This window comes from Mobula birostris, chromosome 2, assembly GCF_030028105.1.
Source record: "Mobula birostris isolate sMobBir1 chromosome 2, sMobBir1.hap1, whole genome shotgun sequence".
NCBI classification, from domain to species: Eukaryota; Metazoa; Chordata; class Chondrichthyes; order Myliobatiformes; family Myliobatidae; genus Mobula; species Mobula birostris.
In genome coordinates, this window is record NC_092371.1 from 228,306,627 (window position 1) to 228,319,644 (window position 13,018).

The 13,018-nt window shown below is 39.9% G+C and overlaps 1 protein-coding gene across 1 annotated transcript in view; it reads left to right on the top strand.

Moving 5' to 3' along the window:
- The window catches only part of trdn (triadin), a 559,007-nt gene that overhangs the window by 128,292 nt on the left and 417,697 nt on the right, over positions 1-13,018 (top strand). Inside the window, exon 9 of the mRNA XM_072251580.1 lies at positions 12,809-12,820. Coding sequence (XP_072107681.1) covers positions 12,809-12,820 — 12 coding nt within the window. The remainder of the gene's footprint in view (positions 1-12,808; positions 12,821-13,018) is intronic.

A 13,018-nucleotide genomic window follows, 5' to 3' on the forward strand; every position in this document is an offset into this window, starting at 1 on the left:
ATAGGAGCAGAAATAGGCCATTTGGCCCATCGAGTCTGCTCCGCCATTCAATCGTGGGCTGATCCAATTCTTCCAGTCATCCCCACTCCCCTGCCTTCTCCCCATTCCCTTTGATGCCCATAATAGTAGCACCATCTCTCTTGGTCACAGTCAACACTGGAAAATAAAAGGTTTTTCTGTGAGTTCCCTGTGCAACATCAGCAATTTAGATGCACATGTAGTAAGAAAATCCCACCATTCCTCAGGCACTCAGCTTTGAAACGTGTCGCAGTGTGATACAAAACAAAAACAAGTATGGATTCATTCTAATTGTTATTCATTAGTTTTAAAGACACTTTTCCAATTTGAGTTTGGAGGGGAGCACTCCCAGAGAAAACTATCCTATTAGCAACATGTTTGAAATCCTTTGGGCACCTTTAAAAGACACCAGCTTTTGAAAAAAGAATTGAACAGGAAAATCAAGGTGAAAGATTTGGGGGGAAAGTCACAGCATCATCTTTCTACTGCCCCGTACAGTCTTTTTAATCAGATTTATGGCTAAGTTCGCTGGACTAGCTGGGAAAGCAGTAATAGTCATTAACAGTGGCAAAACTGAATAGAAAAAGTTGGTTCTGAATATCTCTGAAATTGTGAAACTCTCAATCTTTTTTCAGTTGGTGCCCTCGTACAACATAATGAGCTGAGTATTTAAGTAATTCCAAGTTCATTCATTTGGAATTTGTTATATCTACAGTTTTTCAGATTATTACACATGTACTTTACAAATAGCTGATCGTTTTACTGGCTGAACAAGTGAGTTGTATAACTTTAAAAATGACAGTTTCCAAACACCTAGCATTTTTTAAAAATATCGTTTTATTTTTAGAGAACACATTGTGCAGTTTTTGCCACTGCTAAGACTTTGATATTATTCAGATGTGCTATTGGCAGGAATTTAATCTCCTTTTCTTTTCCAAAAACACTAAATGCAACACATTAATAGTACCAGTGCATTTTTTGGTTGTGCACACATGAGACACAGCACTTAAAAAGTCTCCTCCAGCCCACAGCACAGAGGTCAACACAGGCCTTAAGGCTCTAGAAGGTTCCTTTTTACGCTGAAGCCTGTGATCTATTGCAAGTGGGTAGGTCTGTTTCATCACTGGTTACCTCATTAAAGCTAGTTGGTCACAAGTTGTGATAAGGCCTTTGGAAATCAGATGATAAGGGTTAAGTTAACCCCTCCTTGTCACAGCTCCAGGTCTCTCTCCTGCATTTGCCATGGATCTTTCTGATAATGTTGGTCCATGGCCTCCTCTTGTGCCAAAATGAGGCCACCCTCAGCGTGGAGGAGCAACACCAAATATTCTGTCTGCGTAGCATCCAACCTGACGGCATGAATATCAATTTCTCCTTCTGGTAAAGAATACCCTCCCCTCTTCTATTATTTCCCACTCTGGCTTCTTACTTCTTCTGACCTGCCTTTCACCTCCCCTTGGGTCCCCTTCTGCTTCCCTTTCTCCTATGGTCCGCTCTCCTCTGCTATCAGATTCGTCTTCTTCAGCATTTTACCTTTCCCACCCACCTGGCTTGACCTATCACCTTCTAGCTAGCCTCTTTCTCTTCTCCCCACCTTTTTATCCCAGCATATTCCTCCTTCCTTTCCAGTCCTGAAGAAGGGTCTCAGTTTGAAATGTTGACAGCCTTTTCATTTTCACAGTTGCTGCCTGACCTGCTGAGTTTCTCCGGCATTTTGTGTGTGTTGCTTAAATTAATCATGTTCCTGGCCCTAAGTTAATATTGAGTGTTTCACTCCAATCTCCTTACACAGTGGAAACTTATGAACAGATGATGGCGAGAGCAAGTTTGATCTGATATTTATTCAGAAAAATGAGGGGTGACCCCCTTGAAACCTATCGAATGTTGAAAGACTTCAAAAGTTTGGATGTGGAGAAGATGTTTCCGATGGTGAGATTGTTTAGAACTGGAGGACACAGCCTCAGAATCAAGGGACATCCATTTAGAATGAAGATGAGAAGGAATTTCTTTGGACAAAGAGTGGCGAATCCATGGGATTCATTGCCACAGGGACTGTGGAGGCCAAGTCATGGGATATATTTAAGGCAGGTGGATTCTTGAATAGTCAGGGCATGAAGGGATGTGGGGGAGAAGGCAGGAGATTGCGACTGAGAGGGAAATTGGATCAGCCATGGCAGAGCAGACTCGACGAGTCATGTCCTATTCTGTTACCTTGTCTAGTAGTCTTATTCATAGTCATAGTCACACTTTATTGATCCCGGGCGAAATTGGTTTTCGTTACAGTTGCACCATAAATAATAAATAGTAATAGAACCATAAATAGTTAAATAGTTATTGTAATTTATGCCAGGAAATTATGAAATAAGTCCAGGACCAGCCTATTGGCTCAGGGTGTTTGACCCTCCAAGGGAGGAGTTGTAAAGTTTGATGGCCACAGGCAGGAATGACTTCCTATGACGCTCTGTGCTGCATCTCGGTGGAATGAGTCTCTGGCTGAATGTACTCCTGTGCCCACCCAGTCCATTATGTAGTGGATGGGAGACATTGACCAAGATGGCATGCAACTTAGACAGCATCCTCTTTTCAGACACCACCGTGAGAGAGTCCAGTTCCATCCCCACAACATCACTGGCCTTACGAATGAGTTTGTTGATTCAGTTGGTGTCTGCTACCCTCAGCCTGCTGCCCCAGCGCACAACAGCAAACATGATCGCACTGGCCACCACAGACTCGTAGAACATCCTTAGCATCGTCTAGCAGATGTTAAAGGACCTCAGTCTCCTCAGGAAATAGAGACGGCTCTGACCCTTCTTGTAGATAGCCTCAGTGTTCTTTGACTATTCTTTGTTCTTTGTTCTATTCCAGCCTTTTCAAAGAACAAAAGTGGATCTGAGGGAATGATTGAACTGGTTCCAGAGACTTAACTAAATAAAAGGAGAGGCAGAAAAGTTAGGAATTGAACAGGGCTTACAGGATTGGATTTGCAGCTGAAAATGATAGAATGAGAGCTGGATCAGAATGGAAGAGGTAACAGAGGTAATTTGGGGCATGAAGAGATTTAAGCCTAAAAAAGAAGATTTGAACTTTGAAGACCAGAGAAATTGAAAAAGAATGTTATTCAGTGAGGATAATAAGAACGTATGAATCAGAGCAATTGCAAGAAAATGATAGATGTCAGTGCTTTGGATTGTGTGAAGTGGACCAGTCAAAATTCATCCACTGAGATAACAACATATCTATTGTCCTTCCATCCAGTTTATGGAGACAGTAGAGCAGATGCAACCTACGTGGTACAAGCATTTTCAGTCTGATAACAATAATCACTCCTGCAATGTAGTCACCTCTTTTCAGCTTGCTTGTGATTAGTTTGGTGCCAAGTGTTGTAACAACTTTAGATGAGAAATATTGCAGAACAAAGGGAGGCTCTGTGAACTATTAGATGAATAAACACTTTTTTCTGAAAATTTAGAAGACTGAGATAAGAAGGGAAGTGTCCTCACTCAGACTTTGCCGGACTGACAGATTGGAGAGATTCTCATAAAGTTATACAGCATGGAGTCAAGCCCTTCGACCCAAATCGTCTGTGCTGACCATGTTGGTTGCCTTCCCAAACTAAAAGGAAAGATGATTGGCGAGGAAGGCAAATGCGATGTTAGCATGCATTTCAAGAGAACTAGAATATGAAAACAACAATGTAATGTTGCAGCTTTATAAAGCACCGGTGAGGCTTCGCTTGGAGTATTGTGAGCAGTTTTGTGCCCCTTATCTTAGAAAGGATGTAATGGAACTGGAAAGGGTTCGAAGGAAGTTCACAAAAATGATTCCAGGATTGAATGACTTGTCATATGCGGAGCATTTAATGGCTCTGGGCCGGTATTCTCCAGAATTTAGAAGAATGAGGGGTGACCTCATTGAATGGTGAGAGGCCTTGATAGCGTGGATGTGGCAAGGATGTTTCCTATGGTGGTGAGGACACAGCCTCAGAAAAGAGGAGCATCGTTTTAGAACGGAGATGAGGAGGAATTTCTTTAGCCAGAGAATACGTAGGATATCGGTGTGTCTGTGGAGGCCAAGCCTTTATGTATAAAGGAGGGAAGGCAGGAGCATGAAGGATGAATGTCCTGTCGATTCCTTGTGTTCAATTGCCTCATGTAGAACAGTCATGTTGTTGAAAAATTGGATAGAAGTCTGTGAATTAAAACTCTTCACTTTCAGAAAAAAGGAGTGAAATTTCAATACCTATCCTCAGCCTTCCGATTGACATGATGTCAAATATTCATCTGTCTTATGACAAATAATCAATTATTAGAATTCAACATCTTTCTCTGAGTTTTAAAGCCCTGTTTTGACAGTGTCCTTGTTCTTTGAAATTATTAATAAGCTACTATATTTCATGAAGCGAGCTTACACGTGTTTGGCTTTCAATAGCTACAATTACTTTCCGTTAAGACACAATTCCAAGGAAGTAGTGGGTTAGTTATAGACCCCATTATAACAAATAAATAAACAATAAATATCGAGAACACGAGCTGCAGAGTCCTTAAAAGTGAGTCCATATTTTGTAGAATCAGTTCAGTGCTGACGTGATTGAAGTTACCCTCTCTGGTTAAGGAGCCTGAAGCTTGAGGAACCTGGTAGTGTAAGCCCATATGCTCCTGTACATTCTTCCTGACTGCATCAGTAAGAAGAGCACATGACCTGGATGGAGGTGGGGAGGGTGTCCCTGATGATTGATTCTGCTTCCTGATGACGGTGCCCCTAGTAAGTGTACTTAATGGTGGGGAGGGTTTTACCTGTGATGAACTGGGCTGTCTCCACTACTTTTTGTGGTTCTTTCCATTTTGACATGGGAGAGCCATTCATATGCCTTGAAAATATTAACTTGACAGCCTTGACAGAGAGTAAAGCTGGAGGCCAGAACTCACTACCTTTCAAAGATTTCCAGAGGAGTTTTGTGAGCTGAGCTCGTTCTGACCTACAGCGGTGATTTGATCACATGGTTTGAGGCCCATGCATCACTCAAAACTCTCTCGGCCAGCATGATTGACTGCGGCGATCCAGATCTGGTAAATTTGGGGATCTTGCCAAATGGCCGAGAGTGTGAGTGACAAAGCACATTGAGCTGAAGCTGAGCTCTGCACATTAACATTGAATCATGATGGGCAACTCGAGGCAAAATGATCTTATTTGTCTCAGCAATTGTCTAATGATCATTTGAAAACATGGTTATGTTGACTTGACTGTGGAGCTCAGAATAAAGTAGCTGGCACTGATGAGTGGAGGAGAGATATTGCTACCCAAAGGTCATAGAGTCATGGAAATGTACAAGATAGAAATAGGCCCTTTGGCCTATCTAGTCTGTGCTGGACCATTTGTTGGAGAAAATAAACGGGACATGAAAATTATGCTTTGGAACAGACTGTAACTAATGTCCTAAAATTTAATTGCCTTTAGCTAAAACCAAAGGTTTTATACTAATTACCAAAATGGCATTGTTGACTCTAAAGGACATTGTTTTCAGTACAGACTGATTTGAGAAATAAGAGAAAGTTATTATGAAAAAAATCAGCAATTTTGGTTTCATCATTTTCAATAAAAGGAATAATAATTAATGGCATTTGTGATATTTTACATTAATAAATCAAGATGAAATCAGCATGTGTTGAAACAAGGAGCAGATAGGAGGCCTATTTGTCATAATGAGAGTAGTTACTTTACATAAAGACATTGCCAAGTTCATTGGGCTTTTTAATAAACTTGATTGTCGTGTAATAAAGAACAAGATTGGTTGTTATGGAAACATGGAATGATGTTCATCATTTTTTGTGTATTACATCTATTGGTCATGCATCTTTTATACTCAGACTTTATCAACAATCTATCATAATGAATAAAGGAGAGAGATTAAGATAAATTACTGTATTTGAACTGTCCTTCAGTGCAATTATATCATTTTTGCCATCTGCAATAAGTCATAGTGAGATTGCTGCCAAATTAAGGCTATCTGTCTTAATGCCAGCTGCTCTCTCTCCTTGTGTGGACAACATAAGTACCCATGAAGTAATGCATTATATTCAAATGTTATCAATAGATTGCAGACTGGGATCATGCTTCATCAGTGTAAGTGTGCAGATCATTATGCCTCCTAAAGTGGATGATCAAGTCAGAAATTTCAGGCTTAACTAACTTCAAGAAATCTCATGGGTTTATGCCGGAGGAGAGCCAGATAGCCTCAAAAGCCTATATATTTGGTAAGGGGCTTAAGCAAGGGTTTAGGTTAAGGACCTGAATAACTTGTTGAAGAGGGTCTATGTCACATGCAGTTTAATGTCAAGAAGATAAGGTGCTAATATTTTCATATGATTGTGAGTTCTACTGTACAATGCTCTTCAAAGTTGCTGAATTATCCAAAATATCTGAAAGCATTGGGAGGAAATGGGATTGCCCCAGGGTGCAGCATAGATTGTGTAATCGGAGGTTTCCATGGTTTGGAAGACACAAGATGTTTAATGATCTAAGAGGAAATAAAAATAAAAATTACATTATATAAATAGCATAGCAGATGGGATGAAATGTGAGCACTTCTTTGCCTTTAGTGAGTTCATATGAATTAATTTTTAATGCTTGTTTGTCATTCTTCAGACTTTGAACTAGCTAGAACTTCTCTTCACATCTCAAAGTAGGTGATTACCTTAGAATGCTGTGAGTCAGATCAGAGTCAAGGGTATCTCAGTAGCATAAATCAAAATTTAAATTTGATGAAGCAGAGTTCTGTTGAGGTAAATGTTGAGAATGATGGGCACTTCAAGATTCAAGAGTGTTTAATGTCATTTCCAGCACACAAGTGTAAAGTAGAATGAAATAATCATTACTCCAAATCTGATGCAGCACAAAAAAACACAATAAGATAAAGAACACAACAATAAAAAATACATAATAAATATAACTTATATAACGTAGCTACTATACATAGAATGATTGTATGTCTAAAAAGTGATGCTAAGCACAGGAGTGCCTGAACGTAAGGTGACTCTGACAGGAAACGATAAGCAGTGGTGGTTGGGATGGCTTAGTGGATGGAGGTGTTAATCAGCCTTAATGGTTGAGGAAAGTAACTGTCTTTGAGTCTGGTGTTTCTGGCGTGGAGGTTACGTAGACTCCTCTCTGATGGGAGTGGGACTAACAGTCCTTGAGCAAGGTGGATGAAATACTTTATGATATTGCTGGCCTTTTTTCTGTGTCAAAGTGAGATCCACTGTGCTATAGATGCGGCAGAGTCTGCCGAACTTCAAAAGCTGGATACAATGTGCAGTCACTTTCACGTTGCATATTTAATGAAGATAACCGAAGACAATTTCTACCAAATCTTTATTACTTGATAGAGTCTTGGTGAAAAAGAAGCTTGGCTTTTATGATTCAGTGTTTGGAAAAGATGGCATATCACTAAAGCAAAGAAAGTGCCAAGTGAGAATTTGCAAACACTACGATCTGCTATTGAGATAGGCCAATTAGAGCTGATATGTGGTTTGAATTTTCATCTGCAATCTCACTCTCATTAAAGAGCTATTTTAAAAATGAATAGAGGCACAAAATTTCAAAGGGGCGATACATAGAAAAAAACCTTTCAGCAACTGGAAAATTAATTATGATGCAAATACATCTTTCAGACACACTGTAAAATGTGTAATTCTGGTTCACTGCAGCATTATGGGAGTTTAGAAATACTTTGTCAAACTAGATCATTCAGAATTGCAAAATTTTTTTAACTATGATAAGAAGGCCAATATTAAATCCTTCATTTTGGATGTTCAAACAGAAGGTGACATATCAGACGGAAGAAATATAATCTGACAGTTAACAGCCGAATAATTCTAGTCCGTCATTAGAATGGTGCAGACACAGGGATTATATACTAATGGCCGTGTCTCCTGACACAGAAGAGCTGTGGCCAATGAGGTGCTTTACCGATTTTTTTACATGTACCATAGACTTTTACACAGTACTGTATGTAATAAATAAATCTAAATCTGAGATGAAGAAGCAGAGAAGCAAAGAGATCTTGGACCAAACCATCGACTGCTTATTCCTTTCCAAAGATGATGCCTGATACTCTATAGATACTCTTGTGAACAGTTTATGTTGTGAGAGATGCAGAAATCATCATGTACTTCTTCAAAAAAAAAAGAATAACTGATGTTGTGGGTCAAAAGATAAAATCTTAATGGCCAAAAGTGATGCACTTTTACTGTGAAAGTCATATATAGGTCAAAAGCTTACTAATAACAATAAAAGAAATTTGTTACAGATCAGTAGCGTCCAAGGATTTCAATGCCAACGTAGAAAACTTGTCAAGGAAATTTACTTTCATAATATCAGCAAAGAAACCACAAAATAAAGACATTACTGAGTAACAGAGGAACAATTTCTTTTCATTGACAGGCAATCTGAGGAAACTGAAATCATTCATATTTTATCCAGGAAGTAAACTTTGAAAAGCCTGAGGCTGTACAACCTCAGGCATTTACAGAACAGAAGATTGTATGGCATATATGTTGGAGCTCTTTTGTAAAGAAATCTTTGGTCTAGGCAGTCAAATATAAACAGTGCATGAAATAAATAATACAGCTATATTTGGCACTCCCTATCTTCCATAGTCTTCTACCCTCTCTGATCAGATTCCTCCTTCTCCAGTCAATCTCATTCACCAAACAACTTCCCAGCTCTTTACACTTGAAGCTGCCATTAAGGAAGAAATAGCAAAACATCTAGAAAGGAGTGCTTCCATTAGACAGACTCAGCATGGATTCAGAAAGGGCAGTTCCTGTTTGACAAACTTACTGGAGTTCTTTAAGGACATAATGAGTGCAGTGGATAGAGGGGAACAGGTGGATGTTGTATACTTGGATTTCCAGAAGGCGTTCAATAAGGTGGCACACAAGAGACTTATAAATAAGATACTGATGCATGGAGTCGGAGGAAGTGTATTGGCATGGATAACCAATAGAATTGGTTTGGTTAACCAATAGAAGGCAGAGAGTTGGTATAAATGGGTGTTGGCAGTCGGTGGTGGTGCTGGGCCCGCAGCTGTTTACCATTTACATTGATGATTTGGAAGAGGGGACTGAGTGTAATGTAGCAAAATTTGCTGATGACACTAAACTGAGTAGAAAAGCAAATTGTACAGAGGATGTGGAGAGTCTGCAGAGGGATATAGATAGGTTAAGTGAGCAGGCCAAGATCTGGCAGATGGAATACAACGTTGGCAAATGCGAGGTCATTCACTTTGGAAGGAATAATAGAAGAGCAGATTATTATTTAAATAGTGAAAGATTGCAGCAGGCTGTTGTGCAGAGGGACTTGGGAGTGCTTGTGCATGAACCTCAAAAAGTTGGCTTGCAGGTACAACAGGTTATTAAGAAGGCAAACGGAATGTTAGCCTTCATTGCTAGAGGGATTGAATTCAAAAGCAGGGAGGTCATGCTGCAACTGTACAGGGTACTGGTGAGGCCACACCTGGAGTACTGTGTGCAGTTCTGGTCTCCATACTTAAGGAAGGATATACTGGCTTTGGAGGCAGTACAGGGGAGGTTCACCAGTTTGATTCCAAAGATGAAGGGGTTAACCTACGAGGAGAGATTGAGTCGCCTGGAAGGATACTCTCTGGAATTCAGAAGAATAAAAGGGGATCTTATAGAAACATACAAAATTTGAAAGGGATAGATAAGATAGAAGTAGGAAAGTTGTTTCCATTGGTAGGTGAGACTAGAGCTAGGGGACATTGCCTCAAGATTCAGGGGAGAAAATTTAGGATGGGTTTTTCCCAGAGAGTGGTGAATCTGTGGAATTCTCTGCCCAGGGAAGCAGTTGAGGCTTCTTCACACAATATATTTAAGATGCAGTTCAATTGATTTTTACATAATAGGGGAATTAAGGGTTATGGGGAAAAGGCAAGTAGATGGAGCTGAGTTCACGGACAGATCAGCCACGATCTTATTGAATGATGGATCAGGCTCGATGGGCTGGATGGCCTACTCCTGCTCCTATTTCTTATGTTCTTATATCACCCCTACCCCACTCCTGGTTTCACCTATTACCTGCCACTTATTCCGCCCTCTCACCCACTTCGTTATTTTGACTTTTCCCCTTCCTTTCCAGTCCTGATAAAGGGTCTTGGCCTGAAATGCCAACTGTTTATTCTTCTCAAGATGGCATGTTAAATGTGTTGGAGCTCTTTGCTAAAGAGCTCTTTGGACTGGATAGTCAAAGATAAGCAGTGCATGAAACAAATAAAACAGGTGTGTTTGGCACTCAGCAGTAAACAAATGGTATTCATTGTTTTTACTCTTGCTTTTGCTTCCCAGTTTAACTTGGTATTGTGCACCAGAACATGCAGCATGAAGAAATCCCTTTCAATGTGATACCCTCTCCGAGAGACAGGGAAATTGTGAATTGGGCAAGTCAATATGTAGTTCAGATCTCTTCAAAACTAATGGGAACATGTTCCATGTATGGTGAATACACTTCAGAACCACGTTTATCTACAAATGGAATAAGCCACGGTAGGCTTATTCAGAAAGTCAGAAGGCATGGGATCCAGGGAAGTTTGGCCAGGTGGATTCAAGTTTGCCTGCAGAAGCCAGAGGGTCGTGGTGGAGGGAGTACATTCAGATTGGAGGATTGTGACTAGTGGTGTCCCACAAGGATCTGCTCTGGGATCTCTACTTTTTGTGATTTTTATTAACGACCTGACTGTGGGGATAGAAGGGTGGGTTGGCAAGTTTGCAGATGACACAAAGGTTGGTGGTGTTGTAGATAGTGTAGAGGATTGTCAAAGATTGCAGGGAGACATTGAGAGGATGCAGAAGTGGGCTGAGAAGTGGCAGATGGAGTTCAACCCAGAGAAGTGTGAGGTTGTACACTTTGGAAGGACAAATTCCAAGGCAGAGTACAAAGTAAATGGCAGGATACTTGATAGTGTGGAGGAGCAGAGGGATCTCGGGGTAAATGTCCACAGATCCCTGAAAGTTGCCTCACAGGTAGATAGGGTAGTTAAGAAATCTTATGGGATATTAGCTTTCATAAGTCAAGGGATAGAGTTTAAGAGTCGCGACGTAATGATGCAGCTCTATAAAACTCTGGTTAGGCCACAATTGGAGTACTGTGTCCAGTTCTGGTCGCCTCACTATAGGAAGGATATGGAAGCATTGGAAAGGGTACAAAGGAGATTTAGCAGGATGCTGCCTGGTTTAGAAAGTATGCATTATGATCAAAGATTAAGGGAGCTAGGGCTTTACTCTTTGGAGAGAAGGAGAATGAGAGGAGACATGATAGAGGTGTACAAGATAATAAGAGGAATAGATAGAGTGGATAGCCAGTGCCTCTTCCCCAGGGCACCACTGCTCAATACAAGAGGACATGGCTTTAAGGTAAGGGGTGGGAAGTTCAAGGGGGATATTAGAGGAAGGATTTTTACTCAGAGAGTGGTTGGTGCGTGGAATGCACTGCCTGAGTCAGTGGTGGAGGCAGATACACTCGTGAAGTTTAAGAGACTACTAGACAGGTATATGGAGGAATTTAAGGTGGGGGGTTATATGGGAGGCAGGGTTTGAGGGTCGGCACAACATTGTGGGTCGAAGGGCCTGTACTGTGCTGTACTATTCTACGTTCTGTAAAAAGGGTCTTAGATGATCCTAAATCCTTTTCTGTAGATGCTGCTTGACTTGCTGAGTATTTCCACCTTTTCGGTTGTTATGTCACAACTTGTCACTGATCACCTGATTGTAGATAGGCCAGCTACCTGGAATAGAGATATATTTATTTTCTTTTCCATGCCTGAGGTTACATTGGGGCTGGTTATAAATGATGTAAATGTGATATTGTCTGAGATAATTTTACAGCAATTTTTCAATATCAAACATCAAAGTAAATTTTTATGTCACCATATATTACCTTGAGATGCATTTTATTGCTGGCATTCACAGTAGAGCAAAGAAATACAATAGAGTCAATGAAAAATGACACACAAAGATTGACAAACACCAAAGTGCAAAATAAGACAAGCTGTGCAGATTTAAAAAAAAATTAATATTGAGAACATGAGTTGTCCTTGAATGTTGGTCTACAGGTTGTGGAATCAGTTCACAGTTGTGCTGATGTGAAACATATGTAAAGACTATTGTGCTCAGGGAATTCATAACAATCTTTTCCAGAAGTTTTTATTTTGCACATGATATACAAGGCCTGTTTTGCAAATAAGCAGGATAGTTCACCAGTTTTCAGCACAATTATGCACTGTAGCTCACTGTTTATGTCAGATATTGGTCTTGGGGGCTGAAAGAGGGAACTACTAAACAGATGGTATTGGTGAAACTGTTCCTGTAAATTGAATGTGGGGAAGGAGTTACTGAGCAGTTAGGTTACTGGGAAGAGAAAGTCTGGTTCACTGCTCTTCAGCTGAACATTCTGGTATCGCATGGGATCAGACAATATGATTTCATTTTATAAGCAGATTTCAAAATCTATTGAAATAAAAATGAGGTGCTGTCCTTCACAAGAACAACGTTCAAATGGCAGAATTTCAGAGGGCTGACTGAATCCTTACGGTCATTTTTATATATTGTTTGCATAGTTATAATCTTTGCTCTTGTAACACACCTATTTATAAAAATAGTTAAGTAGAGACTAGTCATGTGAATTTAAGTTATTTCTGAATTTTAATTAAGGATAATATTTGGAGTAGATTAATTATTTGTAAAATAATAATTTTCCTTGTTTTTGTCTTTTTCTTCAGCTCCACCACTAGGTAAGAAGAAACTTCCAATGTATTTTTCTTGTTCTTTAAACTTGATGCAACTCTGACAGTGTTGCTTGATAAGAGCATGTAATGATACAGGCAATAAGGTAAAGGAATTGTATTCTGCACTTTTTTACCAAAACATTTTATTGGATATCTATTTTAAATGCCTGTTTACTATTCATGATGAAAATAAACCAGATTTTG